Source organism: Benincasa hispida, chromosome 2, assembly GCF_009727055.1.
Source record: "Benincasa hispida cultivar B227 chromosome 2, ASM972705v1, whole genome shotgun sequence".
Classification (NCBI taxonomy): domain Eukaryota; kingdom Viridiplantae; phylum Streptophyta; class Magnoliopsida; order Cucurbitales; family Cucurbitaceae; genus Benincasa; species Benincasa hispida.
In genome coordinates, this window is record NC_052350.1 from 53,782,349 (window position 1) to 53,802,311 (window position 19,963).

The 19,963-nt window shown below is 31.8% G+C and overlaps 1 protein-coding gene across 3 annotated transcripts in view; it reads right to left on the reverse strand.

The window, feature by feature from the left end:
- Nucleotides 1–5,756: 5,756 nt before the first annotated feature.
- The window catches only part of LOC120071257 (protein MON2 homolog), a 59,773-nt gene continuing 45,566 nt past the window's right edge, over nucleotides 5,757–19,963 (reverse strand). For all 3 annotated transcript variants that reach the window (XM_039023417.1, XM_039023416.1, XM_039023418.1), the window contains 26 exons: nucleotides 19,633–19,717; nucleotides 19,415–19,480; nucleotides 19,291–19,350; nucleotides 17,574–17,660; nucleotides 17,207–17,393; nucleotides 15,753–15,796; nucleotides 15,547–15,675; nucleotides 15,322–15,453; nucleotides 15,175–15,227; nucleotides 15,037–15,085; nucleotides 13,914–13,972; nucleotides 13,243–13,394; nucleotides 12,987–13,156; nucleotides 12,732–12,860; nucleotides 12,566–12,651; nucleotides 12,328–12,443; nucleotides 12,074–12,186; nucleotides 11,815–11,938; nucleotides 11,264–11,385; nucleotides 10,193–10,376; nucleotides 9,889–10,114; nucleotides 8,126–8,447; nucleotides 7,389–7,528; nucleotides 7,182–7,306; nucleotides 6,864–7,065; nucleotides 5,757–6,139 (listed from right to left, as the gene is read on the reverse strand). In XM_039023417.1, the coding sequence (XP_038879345.1) occupies nucleotides 6,052–6,139; nucleotides 6,864–7,065; nucleotides 7,182–7,306; nucleotides 7,389–7,528; nucleotides 8,126–8,447; nucleotides 9,889–10,114; nucleotides 10,193–10,376; nucleotides 11,264–11,385; nucleotides 11,815–11,938; nucleotides 12,074–12,186; nucleotides 12,328–12,443; nucleotides 12,566–12,651; nucleotides 12,732–12,860; nucleotides 12,987–13,156; nucleotides 13,243–13,394; nucleotides 13,914–13,972; nucleotides 15,037–15,085; nucleotides 15,175–15,227; nucleotides 15,322–15,453; nucleotides 15,547–15,675; nucleotides 15,753–15,796; nucleotides 17,207–17,393; nucleotides 17,574–17,660; nucleotides 19,291–19,350; nucleotides 19,415–19,480; nucleotides 19,633–19,717 (3,250 nt within the window). In that variant the 3' untranslated portion in view covers nucleotides 5,757–6,051. The remainder of the gene's footprint in view (nucleotides 6,140–6,863; nucleotides 7,066–7,181; nucleotides 7,307–7,388; nucleotides 7,529–8,125; nucleotides 8,448–9,888; nucleotides 10,115–10,192; nucleotides 10,377–11,263; nucleotides 11,386–11,814; nucleotides 11,939–12,073; nucleotides 12,187–12,327; nucleotides 12,444–12,565; nucleotides 12,652–12,731; nucleotides 12,861–12,986; nucleotides 13,157–13,242; nucleotides 13,395–13,913; nucleotides 13,973–15,036; nucleotides 15,086–15,174; nucleotides 15,228–15,321; nucleotides 15,454–15,546; nucleotides 15,676–15,752; nucleotides 15,797–17,206; nucleotides 17,394–17,573; nucleotides 17,661–19,290; nucleotides 19,351–19,414; nucleotides 19,481–19,632; nucleotides 19,718–19,963) is intronic.

A 19,963-nucleotide genomic window follows, 5' to 3' on the forward strand; every position in this document is an offset into this window, starting at 1 on the left:
GCAGAAACAGAGAGCTGAAGTTTTTGGTTCACCTTCTTCAACAAATAATAATGCATAATAGATCTATCATATTAAACCAATCAACTTAATCATCATTGGGTTGGGCCAGCTCAAAGAATCAAAGACTTATGCTCCTTCAATTAACCATTATAAAAGGAAAGGGAACACTCTCCTCGTATTAATAAAATGAACATTGTATTTTAAATAGAAATTTGAAAAAAATAATTGATTTGAGAAAAAAATTAGAGAAATATGGTGAATATTTTGTCGCTTGTATGAATACGTATATAAGAGGGATACAAATTCAATTTTTTTTTTTATTTGCACCTTTTAATTGCATACCTAATTTTAAAATTTTAATTTATTTACTTAATTTCAAACTTCAGTATGAATCTCTCTAAATAAAACTTCAATTTAAATAAATCTCTCAAGAAAAAACTTCAATTTAAATAATCTATTATCTTTTCTTATATAATTTTAAGCATTCTATATTAATTATTTAATAATGAAAAATATATATGCACTTTTAATTTGATTTGATCTAGTCCACTCAATTTTATACTTTAATTTAAATCAAAATATTATTTTTTTTTAATTGTTCTAAAAAGAGAGTTAAAAACAAACATGAGTACGTTTCTCATTGCCAAAGTGATTTAAATAAAAAATGATTGTCGAAGAAAATTTTCAACCACTACCATAGTTTATAAATTAACAAACTAAATCTCAATCTTAATTTGATTTATATTCGGGAACAAATCAAAACTAAGACAGTCTTTTTAAGGGGTTTTTTAGATATAAAAAAATATTTAAAAATATTAATACTTTATAGCAGAAAAAATTTCAAAAGTGGTACTTTTAAAACTTTTGGCTATAAAGTGTAAATATTTTTGAGTTTTTTCTATTTATAAGAATTTTTCTTTTTTTTAATAAATTGTTTGCCGTTTAAATATTCATTGTAATTTTATGATATCAAATAAATAAGATGTCTATGAAAACAACCCATCGAAGTACACAAAAAAGTGGAAAAAAAAATGTAAACCTTAAAAGAAGGAAGGGGATTTAGATTAAAATCTTTGATTTTGAATCATATCTCAAATTAAAAATATATTATGAATATACAGATATAGATAAGTACATTTTTTTTATTTTTTTTTTTAACATTTCTAGATGTAGTTCAACTAGGTCATTGTCTTTTTTTAATTATTTTGAAAAATATTCTCCCTAAATTTTGAAAGTTAGGTAAATTTATTTATATCCTCACTTTTTTAGGTGTATTCAACCAAAACGTAATGAATAATAGTGGTAACTTCATTATTTAAAATTTATATTTAAGAAAACCTCTTTATCCAAACAAAATGTAGTTATTATTTAAACTCTACATTTTTACATTATTCAAGTCACGCGATATTATTGATACAATTCGAAAATTCAGAGTTTTAATCGATAGAATTCAGAATTTAATAGGTAAAATCTCTAAAATTTAAGGGTGTAAACATATGTTCTCAATAGAATTAAGGTGTATATATATATATATTAACGATTCTATTAGCATTCAACATCTAAACCTGCTAAAAAAGAAGGAGAAAAAAAGCATTCAAATCTAAACAGCTGAATTTTAAAAATAAATAATAAATAACAAAAAATCTAAACCATGCATAAACGACAAAAAATAATAATAATAAACACAATAATAATAATAAACGCATTCTTTCAATTTTAAGAGATTTCATTTATTTTCTTTCATATTCCTAGTTGAAAATCAACCATCCCTTCTCAAGCATATGTCAAATATACTTGAAAAATGTAAATATATTGCACATATCATGGTTCAATTTTTGGTGTGTTTACAAATATACTGGCATATATGTTGCATATAGTTTAGTATATGAGACGATATATTGTACAAATTGTCTTGTTTATGCATTTATCAAATATGTCCTAGTTTAATAGATAATTGAAATATATATTAAATATATTGTGTTGTATATATCAAATATATCTTGTTTTCTTATTCAAAACTTCTTTTTCAAGTTTTTTCAAGTTTTTTCAAGTTTGCGTTTATGTGTGGAACAATTTTTCAGATTTTTTGAGAAACTTTCCTTGTAGGTTTTGAAAAGAAGACCATTTTGGAAAGGTCACAACCATGAGAAACTTCTCATACATGCATCTTTTTTATATTAATATTATTATATACATGTTATTTTTATGAAAAAAACCATAGGTTCTTGATAGGAAGACCTTCCTAAAGTCAGAGAGACTGAGACTGAATAGATACAAACTAAAAGATTAGAAGAGCTAAAAAAGTAAATTGGTTTAAATTTGTGTAAAATAATAGTCTATGCATGTAACAATAGAAAAGTTTAAGATAATTGTGTAATTAGACCTATTTATTTAGGTTATATATATTGAAAGTCCTAAAAACCACAAAAGTGATCTAGATGTTTGACATGTAGTCCTTTCCCCATATCCTTCTAGCTAGTAGTCTCAAATCAAAGTTTAAATGACCAAATCTCAAGTGTCAAATCCAAGATGGATCTTTCAAATATGGACTCAAACATGTTGCAACATCAATTTGAATGTTTAGTAACATCTACTCTTTGTCATTTCTACTTTAGCAATCATGTTATTAGGATAGCCCCTTATCGAAAGATTATTATTCTTTATGGATCCTAATTCTCCAAGAGTTTCGTTGTTTAACTGTTATTTAACTACCACATTATTTTAATTTCATCATTTTTCAAGTCATGGCATAAACGATCGAATTCCCATTATCATTATCAGATGCTTGACCTTTAATACTATTGTGAATATTTATGTACTAACTTATTGGGCCGGGACATCAATTCTAGATAGTGCATTTGTGGCCATAATATATGATTTAGCCTCTTAATATTTTGTAAATGTTGTGTAAATACATTTGCATTTGATTGGTAATATTTTACAAATGAATTTTCTTTTGAACTTATGAATAAGACAATAACAATGCATATCATGAAATAAATTAATTTCTTTTTTAATATTGAAAATTTTGTCTCATTATTAATAATTAGATAAGCAAATACATTCAAGATATCTAAAAATTGATGGAGAATCAAATATATATAAAATCACATTTTAACACCTATATATATCTTAGTATGCTATCCTGGAGCTCCCCAACCAATAATTTGCAAACGAAGTATATTCGACTCCTGGCACATAAACTAATTGTAATAAACTATTCCCTTAAAAAATCTATAAATATTCTTGCAAAATATCATAACTTCGTATAGATTTTAGAAGCTTTGTTCTTATAAATGCTTTCGTTAACACTTACCTCAACCATACAATATTATTAAATATTTAAGATATAATTTCACTAGCTTTATCCAAAAGAATCCTTTTAACTTCAAATTGTCTTTACTTAAATATTGAAGTGTCAACTAAGACCATATAATATCTAAATGTCGTATGGATAAAGCCTCATGGGTTGTGAATTGAAAAGTATGGATATCCATCATGACTTATTCATTCTAAAAATGGAAGAAATTATATCCCAAATTCAGTTGGTAAATGTCAATAGTTGTTCTTAGGGTTAATAATATCAATATTGTATTTTAAAAAATTAATAAAAATGGTTTATTTGAAAAAAATAAAAAAATAAAAAAAAATAGAGATATAGGGTTAATTTTTTTTTTTTTTGTGTGTGAATGCATAACGGTTAGAATTTAATTTTTATTTTTTTGTATGCATAGTCTTTACACATTTCTCTCCTTTTTTTTTTCCTTGTTTTATATAAATTATGAAATTTGAAATATGATACATTAAATGAATATCAATCGAAAGTAATACATAACAAAAACAAAGTTAAAATTCGAAGATGAGGTTATTAAAAAAAGAATTAAATATTTCAAAATTTTTAAAATAATGGTAAAAATGTTAAATTAGTCCAAAATTTAATTTAAAAGCTTTTATTGAAGTAATTCAAAATCTAAGATATTTACGAAATTTATGTTGATAAATGATTCTCCGTACTCTTTTTTTTTTTTTTTTTTTATGACAAGTAATCAAGGGAGAGTGTTCCACAAGAATTTTCTTCACGAGCAAGAAGATCACTAGAGTTAATTCATGGATCGATCAAATCAAAATATTTTGGTAAGAATAATTGTTTCTTATTATTTATTGATGATTTTGGCTAAAAAAAAAACCAAGGTTCATTGTGTTAAGTAAAAATCTAACCTGTCCGTCATGTTTAAGAATTTAAAACTCTCGTTGAAAAAAAAAATGTGGTTATTACATAAATGTCTTAAATTAACACAAGAATTTTTGTACAGAAAATGGAATTCATCTTCCTATGACAATCTCATTGACTCCAAAAACATAACAATACTTAATATGACTAAAAGCATGTTAGAAAGTAAGATGTCAGACAAATTTTGAGGACAAGTCATTGAATGTGCAACAAACATGGACAAGAAGAAAACTATATTGTTCATTTGAGAGTATTTGGAAGTATAAATTATGCATATATATGATGCATGTCATATTTGTATGCTTTTTATTAGAAAGTTTTGGTTAAACCATGTCATCATTGGGTAGAAAATGAGTCATTTAAGTCTCCGATTAGTCTCTTCTCAAAAACAAAATAATAATGATAAATAAAGGTCCTCGATTAATCCTAATTGAGTCAAAACTAGTGATTGCATGCTTAAATGCACTTTGGGTTATTCTAGCATTTTTTTTCTTTAACTAGATTTCTGCCTGGATGCGACTGCATCGTCCATAGGCAAAAATCCAATGTAGCTACATTATGCCTTGATTAGGTAGAACGGGATTTTCACAACTAGAACAAATTTGTTGATTTTGGGTCTTGAGTTGTTAGTTCGCTCTGAATTTTCCTAGCTCAATTTGGAGCATCAATTTCGACAACTACTCACTCCTTTGAAGTTTGTATAAAGCCATTTAATCTATCCATTTGGAAAATTCAATCCTCAGATAATTTTCATGCTACCTCTAGAGAGAAATGATTTTAGACCTCAAAAATGAAAGTTCACATGAAGTTAAGGCCTTTAGATCCTTTTTTGAAAGTTCATATGAAGTTAAGGCTTTTAGATCATCCACATCCCGATGAGAGAATTGTAAGCTTGATTCTCTTGAAAGAGGCTAAATCAAGCCAAGATAGCATTTTAAGAGAGTAAAAACATTGTTGTAAGGACGGAAGAAAGTTGATTTTTTTTCTTTCTTTGCTGATTTTTATTGTACTTTTATTCGTTTTGTCCTTATGATTTATCTATAAATGAAGAAATTATTTCGTCTTTTTATTATGAGTTAAAAATCTCTAAGTCATTTAGTTCAACACATACCCTACAAGGATGGACTAGCTTTATAGAATTAAGCTAGCTTTATAGAACTGTGAATGCATTGTGCCCACTCACATTATGTTATTTATTTCCTTTGTTAATTTAAACCGATCACCTAAGTTAGTATGCTAATTATCTAAGTTATAATTAGTCATATATACATCCATATAAATATGTTTGATTACTTAGATTTCTAAATGTATTTGAAATCAAGACTAAATAAAAGTTTAACCTGATTCATAATATAAAAAGGGCACCGCACAATCGTAATGTCGGAATTACTTATCCTAAGGGCTGAAACTTGGGTGATTCATCGCTGTGTTCCTTTATTATTTAGCCTTTTAATTGCAAAACCACTCCAATACAAACTCATTTAAAGCACTGCAAATTTAATAACAATACAAATATTTATCAACAGAAACAAAAACATATGTTCATATGTAGTGAAGGACCAAATCAACTTTGGAGGTATGAGAAAAGTAAAATAAATATTACACTTTTAAGCCTAAAAACTAAAAATTACAAGAATAACATCAATAAAACCTAGAGTTATGGAAAAGAGAAATAAATGCCACTTTTCACAAAAGCAGTCAGCTTGAACAAGGTGTTTCAAATATAACTGGAATCACAACTACTTTTTACATACACACTCATAGCAAGCTACTCTATAAGAATAGTACGAAGAACATGAACAAAATTATTCTTTGACGACTCAATTGGCTAAGCTAACCTTATCCAGAGTCAATTCCGTGGTGATGAGTTTAAGCAGTACCTGGACTAACTCCCTCACCCTTGCTTCTCTGTCCACCCAAAAGAGAGAAAAATAAATAAATAAATGGATAAAAAAAGGGATAGTAAGATAGAAGTTATTATCATCAGGTAGTGTATCCATGCATACGTTGTTCTTCACTTTAACATTTCCCATTTCAAGGAGAGAAAGAAACAAATAGAACATAGTAACTTAACATTGAATGCAATAGTAACTTTACATTGAATAATTTGCTGCAGATCAAAGCTCAGTTTACAAAGCTTAAGGCGCAATTAAGCGTGATAGTCTTCTGAGGCTTAAGCCTATGTGCACGTTCGAAAAGGCTTTTTAAAACACTGTTTGTGAGAATCAACTCAAACAAATTTCTTTTGTTTATTCAGGCTTCTGCATCCTATGTTCCTCTTTCATTTACTACATCATTATCCACCACTACTTTCTATATTATATGTATATCTTAACTAGAATGTGCAATGTCAAAGCGTTTCTTGCTTTTTTCTTATGCCACTGCATATGATTATTGAAGACTCCGTTCTTTCCATTTCTAATATTGACCGTCTACTGGACAGGCATTTTAATATAATTAACTATCACATTTTCAAGTCCAAAACAAAGATATCAAGTTTAAAGTTTAAAGTTATTGACATTGCCAAACGACTTTTCTCCAGTACTATACTACTATGGACTCTTAATCTTAAACAATATCTAAACTGGATTGTGATTATTGTTTCTTTCAAGATACGGCTATTTTTGTTTACCTTGAGATGACAAGCTCGCAGAAGGAAGGAAATAAAATGAGTAGGTGAGGACGTCGATCATGATTCTCCTTGTTCGAGTCAATATTTAAATGTGAAGGCAAAGGAAGAACTGAGGCAGTGTCGTAATGGATTTTGAGACGGGCTAGTTCTTGAAGGATATAAATAATTTCATCAAGCCTTGCTGTAGGCAATGGACGTTCACCTGCTTGTAATAGTAAAATTCAAAGGGAATAGTGAAGAATAACTCAACATTCACCAAGAACATAAAAAGATAATCATTTTTAGTTACTCCTGAGAAAAGCAAATAAAATTGCGCACCTAAGTAATTCTCATCAATCGGGAACCGGTTCAAGATGGATTGGCATCTCGTCATGAGTAACAAGATTGAAATTTTGCTGACTTCACATCTTGTAGAGCTCCATTTATCATCTCCATTGTCATAGCTGATAACAGGAAAATATTAGTTCTGTAACTTAGGAAACAGGAGAATGCTTTATTCTCCTCCTGAAACATATGACAGAATACCTGCTCAAAGAAAACAACTTATGCAAACAGGTCAAGGAAAATCTGCTACAATGGATGGGCATTAGCTCTACAGTCTCAACAGGCAATGAGCAAGTTCGTGATGCACATCGGTCCAATGTGGAAACTAATCTTTGGATAACCTATGAATTATGATGTTGGAAGTTGATAGAAAATTAGTAAATTATAAAGAAATGAGCAACTGTCAAGGATGCTTTATAAGATGATATTGTAAATAAATTCAGTGTCTAACAAATGACATGAAGGTTCTCGTATCTAGTGAGAAGCTCTTTATTAACTATGAACAATAGAGCACCCAATTCCACATAGTCAAACACTAACCACAAAAATTAAATGAATAATTATATAATATTAAAAAATCTGGTAGAAGAAAACGATGGGCTATTAATTAGTGAATCAAAATGAAATATTAAGAAAAGTGTGCTGGAACCAATATGCTGATGGAAAAGGTCTCAAATTAGAAAGGATAGATGTGGGCAACGAGGTCGATTGGGTATATATTACCAAGGAAATCATCACAGGCATGCATGTAATCCACAATAATGTGTGTATGTGCAGGCATTAGCAGTAAAATTCATGTTAAAGGAAATAACTACAAATTATTTGAATATCCTGTTCTGTTGGAGTCGATATCAATCGTCTATAGCAAGAATCTTGTCAATGCACTTGAAAAGAAAACCAATGAGATTGCACTACTCAAGGCAGCTTGAGAAAATTACATCATAAGGTGCATCAAGTGGAGATTTAAGAATCTTGTCACCCAGAATGTTCAATAGAGTCATCTCGAGACTCTCATTAGCTTTCACTGACACAGATGGGAGTGAACTGGATAGAGCTCGTCCACAATATCCCACAAGGAAAATTTCATAAACATCCGCAACTTCCTTCCATATTCGAGTTCTTGCTGGTTTGCTAGTACATGTCTCTGGTAGAGCATTCATAGTTAAGTTTTGCACGTCATCAGAAAGTATCTGGTTAAAACCTTCAACAGCCAATCTCCAAAGGGCACCATCGGGGTGCTCTCTTCTTGTTGTCATACACCTAAAAGACAAAGTACTCTGTTGTTTATCATTGTAAAGAAATGTATCACAAACTAAAATAAAAAGAACGAAAAAATACCTTTTCACTCGCTAGACTTTTGTTCAAATATCATTGTAAAGAAATGTAGTAATTTAAATTAATTTAAAATAAATTATGAAGTAAAATTGTAAAATTAATTTTAACAATGATGAAAGAATAGTAAATTTTAATTAATTATAATTCACCCTCCATTTGAATTCCATTTTGAAGTTATTAATAAATGACTTTTATGCATGTATAAGACTTTTTAAATGCAACAATTAACATAACATTAGAGAAAATGGTTAGAATCAAATGGATGGTAGGGGGTTTTTCATTATTGTGAATAATTTTTTATCTTCTTGTCTTCCTCTTTGCTCTACTCATTTAGGAAGAATTATGTGATAATATTTTTTTGTCACTTAGGTGAAATTTTTTAAGAACAATACTTATATCAGGAGGCTTTTGAGATGCTTTTAAAATGAAATCAACTGAAAAAGATTATAAATCCCTATCGGAGGGTCTAAGTTGATTCACTTATAAATGTTTAGGTTTAAATTACTACAATTATTAGTTCGAAGTTTTAATTGATACAACCTCCGAAGTTTTGGGGTATAAATTGATTTTTTCCCCTAAATTAAGAAGTAAAACGTCAAACTTGGTTTGAAGCATTTAAGCACTATTTACTTTAAATTTCTGTCCATGAAAAGTAAAATCATTTCCAATAAAGTTGAGTTCGCTCAGACATTTTTCAAATATTTTGACAAAGCATTAGATGATTAATACAAGTCTGGTGACAAGCCATATTCCAGTCCCATGTCCATGTTTCTTCGTTCCTAACATGCGTTACTTCTCATATTCACAGTAAGGGTGGCCATTCAAATGCCAAAACCGAACCGAAAACTCAGTGAAACCCAAAAATGTGGTTCGATCCGGTTTGAAGAAATTTTGAAACTGAATTAATTCGGTTCGGTTCAGTTTCACTTTCGAAAACCGAATTTGAAACCGAACCAAACCGTTTTTAACTAATATATATATATATATATNATATATATATATATATTTATTTATATATTTAAAAAAAGAATAAAACCGAATTTAAAACCGAACCACTTTTAATAACCGAATTTAAAACCAAACCGAACCGAACCATTTTTAATTAAAAAAATATATAACATGGATTTTTTTAAAATGCCAAAACCGAATTTGAAACCAAACCGAACTGCATATTGGTTCGGTTCGGTTCGGTTCGGTTCGATTTCATATTTTAAAAAATTCGGTTCGGCTCAGTTTGACCACCGAACCAAACCATTTCCACCCCTAATTCACAAAATGGACTCACGCCTATCTTCCAGCAAACTTACCTACATGCTACCACACCACATTTTCAGAAAATTGAGTAAAAAAGTGTAAAAATCTGTACCTTCCAAGACTCTGGATAATTTCAGGGCATATAATACATTTTTCAACCATTGGCGCATGAAGGAAAAGCTCAACCAAAGCAGGAACCAGCTTTTCGGCAAACAGAACATTCTGAATGCCAACTGGTGCGGCTGCTGATCCTGGAGAGACAGACTGAGAAGCTTCATGGTTTGAGGTCGCAGAAGCAGTTCTAGAATGCCTTTCATCCCTTAACCTCCCTTGATTGGCTGAAATAAATGCAAATACACAACTTATAAGAGGTCATGGATAAACCTAGGAATTGCACCAAACAAATGTCAATATACCTTGAACAAGATAACTAGTGCTTGTTTGATCAGCATCATTTTCTTGGATTGAGGGAGAACCTGATCTTGGAAGATATTGCAAGAATTCACGCAGCAGAATCAGCCACATGGAAGAGATAGCATCAGTTGGACGTAAAAGTGGTAATATCTCCAGGATTGTTCGTAGCTCAGGGGGTACATGTCCCTGGAGAAAGAGAGTATGTCTCAGCGAATTTTTAAGGAAATCAACAGACTGCTATCATGTTCTTACGTCCTGTAGGAACTTTTCACAAGTATTACAGAAAATTAACCCAGATGGCTACAACTACAAGAGTCACTTCCATGTGAATGGAGGGAGTACAAATTTTGCATCAAAATCAACAACATAATTCTAATCTGGAACACTTTAATTTAGACTCCCACTCATCTGCATATTCTAGCCCCTTCAAGATTTGGAAATTTATTATTTGGATGCTTGAACCGTGAATATGTCATAGTTTCATTCATGATGCTCAATCAAACTCCACTCCATATAATTGGTTTCAATCTCAATCCCATATGTAGAAGTGTTTGTTAGTGTCCAAGTCAGCTTGCATATACCTTGACTGATCACGGGACAACCTGCTTAACTCTACAACATTTGGTAGGTGACCAACACGCATTTCTTTGACACCAAGATATTGTATGACCAGGCGGATTGTCCCGTAAGATTAGTCGAAGACCTGCTTTGGTTGAACAATGATAATGTTATGAGTGTCTGTTGAAAGAAATTTTATTTTGAAGCTAAAGTTCGGAGTCAGACACTTTGATTGGACAAGGATAATGTAATTTCCTTCCTTTTATTTCTAGAATGATTAACTTTAATATTTCAATTCATCCAGGCTAACCTCTAGCTCCAAAACATAGAATCTCATCTTACACAATCTTAATCCTCCTGTCTTAAACTGAATCATCATGTTTCCAAGCAATATCATTAAATTCTTCACTTTAACAATCACGTTGGGGATATATACACTACCCTAAAATTGAAAATGATGGAACATATGAATGAAGAGTAAAAACAAAAATAACTTAACACTACCCTAAACTTACAAATTCAGTTTCAAAGTTCTCGTTAGTTATTATTGCTTGCTTAATGGCCAAATCAACAACTGAGAGCAGTTGTGTGTACATCTGGTTGTCAAACATCATTTGTGCTTGCACGTATAGTTCTCCTGCAAGCAATTTGACAGATATAGACATGTTAACATTAAGCACGGAAAACTATATAGTAGTGCATAGTAGGAGGGGTAAAAAAAGTAATCGTGGAAGGTAGTTAGTGCATAGGAGTGAGGAATATGAAAGGAGAGTTGTAATTGGTCAGTGGAGATCATGAGGTGGCAAGGGAATGCTGTAGGGGAAGTCGAGTATATCAGCAGGCAGGGAGTCTGTTATTTTTTCAACTTTTTGCTTAGTAGAATCTTCTCATAGAGAGAAGGGGAGTCAGGAGTGTATTGCCGTAAGGTAAGTTTTCTATTCAATAATACCTATATTGTAAGGAAGTTCCTTACACAATGGTTTAGGAATTATTTCAAACATTTTTGTCAATAGGAGATATATATGTGAAATATGGTTTTAGATATTCATCAAAAGTAAATCATTACCAAGACCATGCAAAATTTCCTGCTTCACTTTGCTAGCAGCAGTACCACTGTAGTGTGGTGACTTTTGAAGAACAAGCTCATACACATTAAGTACTGAAACAAGGTAAGTCATTGGCAAGTTTCCCTGTTCCACAAGTTAAAGAGAAAAGATGCAGGTCATATATTATCATTTATCTGGAGAGTCGATATGAATTTTGTTCAGTATAAGCTAACAGAAACCTGCATATGAAAGAAACTTTCTCTGATCAATGTTGATTACCTTAGGAGAATGGGAAACAACTGTTGTTTGTAGACAATTTATTGCTGCAAGCGCCACCTCTTTACTACCATTTAGAATGCTATTCTTCACAAAAAGAAGCAAAGATTCCCATCCTGCAGAATGAGAAGCAGGAAACGTTCAATAAACCACCATCAAAAAGCAACTAAAGATGTGTTAAAACGATATGACAGATATACAAACAAGTAAATAAGAAAATTTATGAAATCAAGCAAAAACATTCACCATTGACCTACCAGACCAAAAGTTTGTTAAGCTTCTGAGGAATGGAAAAAAAGACCGTAAAATACGTGCTATTCCAGAAAGCACCAGGACCAGCGTTTCGTCCCACTGTTTTTGAGCAGTATTACGACTGCAAATGCATGTAGTATGAGAAGATAATATACAATAGTTTCATCGTTTTTAAAAGTCAGGGAAGTAACATAATAGAACATAAGTGATTATATTTTGGCAAAGATCAAGATTAATACAGACGAGTGATGTATAAGCATATGAACCGCCTTTCCACCGTGAGTTCCCAGTTCTTTCCCTTGCCATTCATCTTTGGATGAGGTTGCAGCCTTAACAAGAAGTTCAAAGGCCATCAGCAGAAAGATCAGAGAAAGGTAAAAGATTAATCATGTTATCACATAAAAGTTACCATGTGGGAAGCATGGTCTAAGATGGGAAAAACGTAATCCCAAATACATGTCCCCCAAATTCTTCCTGAAAGCTTTTGACCGTGACTTCCAAGACTCTGGAAGAGTGTCCTAATAGCCGAATTTCGAACCTGGAGGCAAACAAATGTGCCGACATTGAACATATAATTCCTAGGAATCATAGATAATTCTACATATAACCCATCAAGATTGACAAAATGAAGGGCACGGGGGCATATAGTTCCATATTATTCTACCTCTGGCCTATCATCAGCTCCAAGCTTATGAAGCAGTGAGAAAACGGAAAACAGTAACTTGTTACTATCAATCATGTTTGTGAATGGAGAGGTATCAGTGTGACTGGACACCTCAACTATCTGTTCTTCACACCTTTCATCATTAAATTGTTTTGGGGCAAAAGCCACGTCTGTTTTTCAGGTCATTTTAGTAACAGAAAAGGGTTAGCACTTCAAACAGCTAATGATAGAAGCTAGAAACCATTTATGTATTTACCAGGGAGGCTACTTGCTTCCTTCTCGCCCACATGATCATGTAAAAGCCTCTTCACAATAAAATCGGTTATAGTCCACAAAAGCCCTATTGCTGTTAAGCTTATATTTAACTCTGTTTTTTGAGCACTGTATGCTCCCGTCACATCAACACATCTGCAATATCCAAATTGATATCAAAGTAAGATTGTCTCTGACTATACAAAGAAATGTATAATCATGACATTAGCAGCTCAAGTTTTGGCTTTTGTTTTTATGCATGTGCAGATCAGCTAGAGGAGATAGCTCCTGCGTCAAATTGGGTCCTTGTGGGCAAACACCAGCAAGTGATTCCAGTTAAGACAAACGGATTTCAGATTTGTTTTACTTCTGAAGGAACAAGGATGCTAAATATTCTACATTCCGGAAAAATAGGAGGCAAAGGCTAATAAAGCATCTTGATGCAAGAAAATAATTACTGTACCAGGGCAGAAGATCATCATGAATAAGAGCATAAATACATATCAAAATTAAGAACTAAGCACAATTCTTCGAAGAAAAGTCTTAATTGTGAAAATTATAGCTGGGTGAACACATGTGAAGAGTGTAGACATAACATGGTCCATAGAGAAGAGAACAGAGTGAAATAAGGAAACTATTTAAATGAATAAGAATTCCGAGTAGAAATCCTCTTACACGTGGAGGCACTCCTGTGGTATGCTGGAAAGTCCATCATTCAAAATCACACGTAGACTCTAAAAGGAAACACAAATTATAATATTCAGCTGTCATGAAATACACAGGATTACTACTATTCAGCTGTCATAAAAAAACTTCAAACATGCAACTTTCCAGAAATAAAATTAAGCAATTGGAAGATAACTACAGTCTGTAAAAGCAGATGGGCATGGATTACACCTTTCAATGCACCAGATGGACATAAACATGGATTTGGTATAGAAACATTAATAGCAGATGGATGCAAATGATAGTAATGCATCAAACGCAAATACAGTTGCCTAAAGTAAAATTAATGAATGCAGAAAACAAAATCATCATCAAATTCTTAACAATGAGGAATCTTCTGAGTGAGCACTTTTTGAGTCTTCAAGGATTTCCTTGGCAGTCATCTGTTAGTTTAAGCGTATTTCCTTCCCTTTCCAAGTTTTTTTTTTTTAAATAATTAAAAAAAAATACAAAATTTCCATGGATAGAATGAAAAGATAATAGTGCTCAAAGGAGAAACTCGAACAAAGAATTATAATTTATTTCTTAGGTAGTTTAGGTGTTGGCCCAAATTTAAGCAGCGTTGTTATCCATAACTTCCATGAAAATTGAGATTTAATATTCGTAATAGAAAATATTGCTCGCTGGGGTGGTAGAACCAAGCACTAGAATCTTCTCCAACCCTGTAGTGCTTATTACGGAAAACAATGAACCTTAACATTTTTGTGGATCATTGCGCATTGTACTCAGAACCATTCCTAATAAATATCCAATGCCCGCGTGAAGAAAGTGTGGATGAGTTGCATGAAGCAACAACCTTCTCCAAGATCAACTTGAACTCAAGGTATGATCAATTACTCATATTGTACACACGAAAGATATCCACAACTGAACAGAAAGGCCATTTTTTATGTATTTGTATACTTCATTGATGTAAATGAAATAACAAAAGAAAAGCCAAAGGAATTACATTAAAACTATACAAAAGATTTCTATAATGAACTGAATAGTAGAATTAGGAAGCGGCAGATTGATCTGTAAAATATTGAAGATGTGTTCTTAATAGTTATCAAATGTTAAATCATTTCCTAACCTGAAAACCAAGAGCAACAAGGTCTTTCTCAGAAGCATCTGCAACAGACCTTTAAAATACCAGAAGTTAGAGAGGATCAGCCAAACATGATAGCACGATGCTTAGGTAGTTGAAATTAAAATAATCAGTGATACTAACCTTAACAGCTCAAGAATATTTGGCCAGCTGTAGTGTAATTTTTCTCCATGTCTCTGAGTTTTTCAAATAAAATATTATGAACTTAGGCGGACATCAATACATGAAAGAGAGAGAAGTCATAAAACTACAGTTAGTAGCATAAGTTACCTCTAAAACATGCAGAAGAATCTTTAAAGATCCTGAGCAGACATCAATGCTTTGAGAAGAAGAATATAAAGATTGCAGAGGAGATATAACAGAACACTCCAGTGACCTCAGCTTTTCAACCTTGTCTTCGATCTAAAACAGACACTCAAATGGACCCAAATCAAAGTTAGCTTTCTCTCACTTTCAATACGATACAGAAAAGACCAGGGCGAGAATTCTGACCACCTTCAAAGAGGTATGATGATTAGGTGAGGTGAAATCTAGAAACGGCTCTGAACCTAACACTGAGCAGATCGACTGGTCCAAAGCATCAAGTGCTATATTGCGTACATGCTGATTGGAGTTATTGGCAAGCTGCAAATACATTCTAGGGAAGTGTTAAAATGGAACTAATGCAAAAATGGGAATCAAAGCAAGCATGATGTTGTTACCTCAACAAAATGGCCAACGATTTGATCCCATAGTGGTTCAACCCCTATTATAAAACATACAATAGATTCACATTCACTATGTGAAAATCAGAACATTATAAGAGTTCGCAATGAATTTCGGGAGAAATATTTTATATATATATAGAGGGAGAGAGAGAGATTAGAAAAAGGCACTATTTAGTTGCTCCCTCTAAAATGCACTTTAATGTATGTTTGTGTCCGTGATCACTTTTGACTAAGTAGCCAAACACCATAAAAAAAATTAGGAAAGTATGCACTTTTTAGCCTTCTTCTAAGGCTAAAGGCTTAGTTTGGGATTAAAAGGCTAAAGGATTTTAGTTTGGGATGCTTGTGTTAATTAAAATAATTGCTAACAATTGTTCTTTTAGCAAAAGTAGTTGTAATATGAAGTAAATTAATGTTTGATACCTTCCAATTTTAAACATGGAAAAAACAGATGCTGTTTGGCAAATCACTAAATTTATGTGATTTAGTTATAATTACCAAATTAATGATATTATTTCAGATATTTTTATATTTGATAATTGTTTAAAATGTTATGTGATTTAAATTACAAATTATTTTGTTGGCCAAAATTAGCATAGCTCAATTGGCATAGTACTTATATTATCAACCACAAAGTTAGAGAATCAATTCCCCTACCCCACATATTATAAAATGAAAAATGTACACTGTAAATAAATTAATGGAAAAAGCAGAGAAAACCAATTGTTACAAAAACAAAATTGAATCAATCAAATTTTTGTTCTAGTTTTTTTTGAGACGGAGACAAAATTTTGAAATTTTGTTCTAGTTTAAATACAAAAAAATACATATATATAAAGATGAAATAGGAGGGAAAGAGATGCAAAAAGCACAATATATAAAAGATACAAATGGAACTTTTTAAATTTGGTTACAGGAGGTGGTAGATTCTAAGGAAAGTTGATTTCAAAGGCAGCTAGGAATTTTGCACCTAGAGAAAATTGAAAAGTAATTTCATATAAATTAATAAATAGTCAGTTCTACCAAACACTCTAAACCGTTAAAATGGGTTATGAATAGAGAATATAGAAATGCATGTGAAAACTGTCACATAACATGTGAATACATAACCAATTAACCACACACAAAAGAAATAATTTCTTACAACTTCAATGATCACGTAAACATAAAGTACAATGCGTTCATGTAAATTGGAGGAAACTATTGTAATCATTGTACAACTCAAATTTAAAGAAAGAACGGAATCAATATTTTTAAGGATGTGATATGAGATTCACAATATAACATGGCATTATAAAGACGCAGCTCCTATTTTAAACATGTTTCAATATGAGTTTAGCACACAAACTAACATAACTGAGGCAGTCAACAAACTTGCACTAAATAAACATAAAATTGAAAGTGGACAAATATGTTTAAAAATAATAATAAATAAATAGAAAACCTACTGTGAAGATTATTGACAAGGATACATATCATCCTTTCCACCGAAAAATTGATGCTACCAATTTTCTGGCTTGAAGCTAATCCAAAACCACTTGAACCACTGGTTAGATACTGATGAGAAAGCTGACATAATGCTGAAAGAAGGGAATTCACTGCAGATATGTGCATCAGAGCTGAGCTCTCAAATAGCTTCAAAAAGAAGGACAAATGTTAATTAGGAGCACACAATAAAATGGGTATTCAGTGGGCTGCTTTGGAAACAATTCCCTCAGATGCATTCTTTTTCAAGAAATGCTTTGGTTCATTGTTTCTTCCTGTTTCACGAAACTTAAGAACAGCGGCACAACTTTATGTTTACTAAGAACTTACCTGAGAATTTAAAGAAGAAAGAATGTGAAAGTCACTGTATTGTCCAGATGATTCCCTTGTAAGCTTTGGGACAGTAGTTGATACCTCCTATACGCATAAAAGGCAACAAATGGGCTAAAAGCAACAAATGAATCAATACAAACTACTGAACTGGTATGTCACTGGATGAATGAACAGGTGATCAAGAAAAACAGAGAGCCGGCATATGGAGACAGAGCCGCCTAGTTTAATTCAAAAGACTAAATGGTTCTAAAGAGCAATGACATTCCAATAAAATTTGTATGGGTCTTCCACTTGAATTATTGGTGTATATGTGGTTTTGCATATATTTTGGTACAAATGATTAGTTGATCAAATTAGTCATCATAACTGCCTAAGGAACACGATGACAATGGTGTATTATTAGAATTGTCTAATGACCAGACCCATAAGCCGCAAAAGGACTCTTGATTGCGTACATGAGGAACACAATGAACAAGCATCCTGCCTCTCTAAAATTAGTTGGTATTTAACAACAATAATAATAAATAAATAAATCATTGAAATAATATAAAGACACTCATGCTAAGAAATATAATGAAAACACAAAGCATAAAATTTAAGAATACAATAAAAATTATGTAGGCAACATAAAGTGATCTATACCAAATAAGAATTTTATTAATGATCAAAAGTTGTCAATATAAGAAGACAATCACTATATTCATAAAGAATTGGAATGCAAACTAATCCTATTCCTAATTAATCAAAGAAACTAATCCTAATCCTACTAAACCAAGGAAACTAATCCTAATTCTAATCCATCATGGAAACTGATCCAAATCCTAATCAATTAAGGATTTGATCATAATACCCTAATCCTACTACATCATAAAGGCAATTTACATAAGACATAGATCCCAAATAAAACAAATTGCAAAATGCTTGGAATGGGAATACCAAGATGAAACTTAGGCGAGTTAAACCAAAACGATCAACCCAAGGAAGAGACTTATCATAAAAGATCCTTTCATTCCTTCCAAACCAAAAAAAATGGATAGGAGAGATTTTAACCAAATTAGCTTGCATTTTTAATCAAATTTATTTCCTCAGACAAGTATAATACCTAAATTAGTTGGCATTGAAGCACCACAATCTGTCTCCATAGAATAAAGGGCTTGAGAATGTTGAAAGAATTCTTGTGCATTGAGGGGGATACAAAGCAAAAAGGGGGCCTTCTAGCACAAAGCAATTATTTCATAACCATACATAGCAAGGGAGGAACCTTAAACAAAGTCATCCTTTCTAAGCTAAGGATCGAAAGGAATCGGCACATTTTTCAGAATTCTACTCTTTCACCTTATGCTAGATGTTGATTTGGCTCAATTAAACTTCTTCATCGTACTCCCTACCCAAGAAGTTCGCAAGAATTTCAATTCAAGATATTTATTGAAGAAAGATTGCTTTTATTGAGCCTTGATAATCTTAGAAGTTAATGTTTCTCTACTACAGTTATGTTTTTACTGTTTTCTTTTTGGCATTTTCCTTCATACTCCTTTTAGAGTCTAGTATGTTTGAGCACTAATCTCTTTCCATTCTCTCAATGAAAAGTGTTGTTTCCTAGTAAAAAAAGGATATTGTTATGCAGCCTATAAACCAATCCTGTTCAAATACATCAACCCTCATTTCATTTCATAGGGGAAAAAGAGGATACTCAATCATACATCAAAAAGAATACCTGTGTCATGGCATGTGGCGAGTGAATTGCTCGATCTAGAGCCGCAAGAGTATCCAAGACCTAAAATTAACACTTATTATCATAATCTTTATCTAATTACAAGAAGTGAAAAAAGTGAACGTACCAACACCCAAGATGGACCCAACACATTGTGCAATCGGTGAGCAATATTGAAGAGAGTCCTCAAGGCCTGAATTGCAAAACTATGAGAACCAACTAAATTATAACTATCAGATAACACTTAGAGACTCAGTATGGGAGGCATAATTTAATTACAACTGAAAATAAATATGAAAAAAGGTAATCTATGAGAGCAAATGAATGTGGAAAGTCGACATAAACCTGCACATTCTTGGGTGTAAGGACGACAGTATCCCTTTGATCAGTGAAGGGCTCCAATCGTTTTGAATTAGGAGACTGTAGGATGCTGCAAAAATATTGGTTTTAGCAGGATAACACTTTCAAATGACAACAGTTTTGTCGTTAAAATCAAAGATCATGGATTCTCAAGGGTGTGCATCAGTCCATCTGTACGTACCCGTATGCAGGAACATACATATAATAAAGAGCCACCTTAGTTTCAAAGTACAAAATGATTGTAAAAATAATGCTCGACAATTCAGACTGAGAAACCTCAAATGTCAAATTATGTAAAAATACCTATATTTAATAG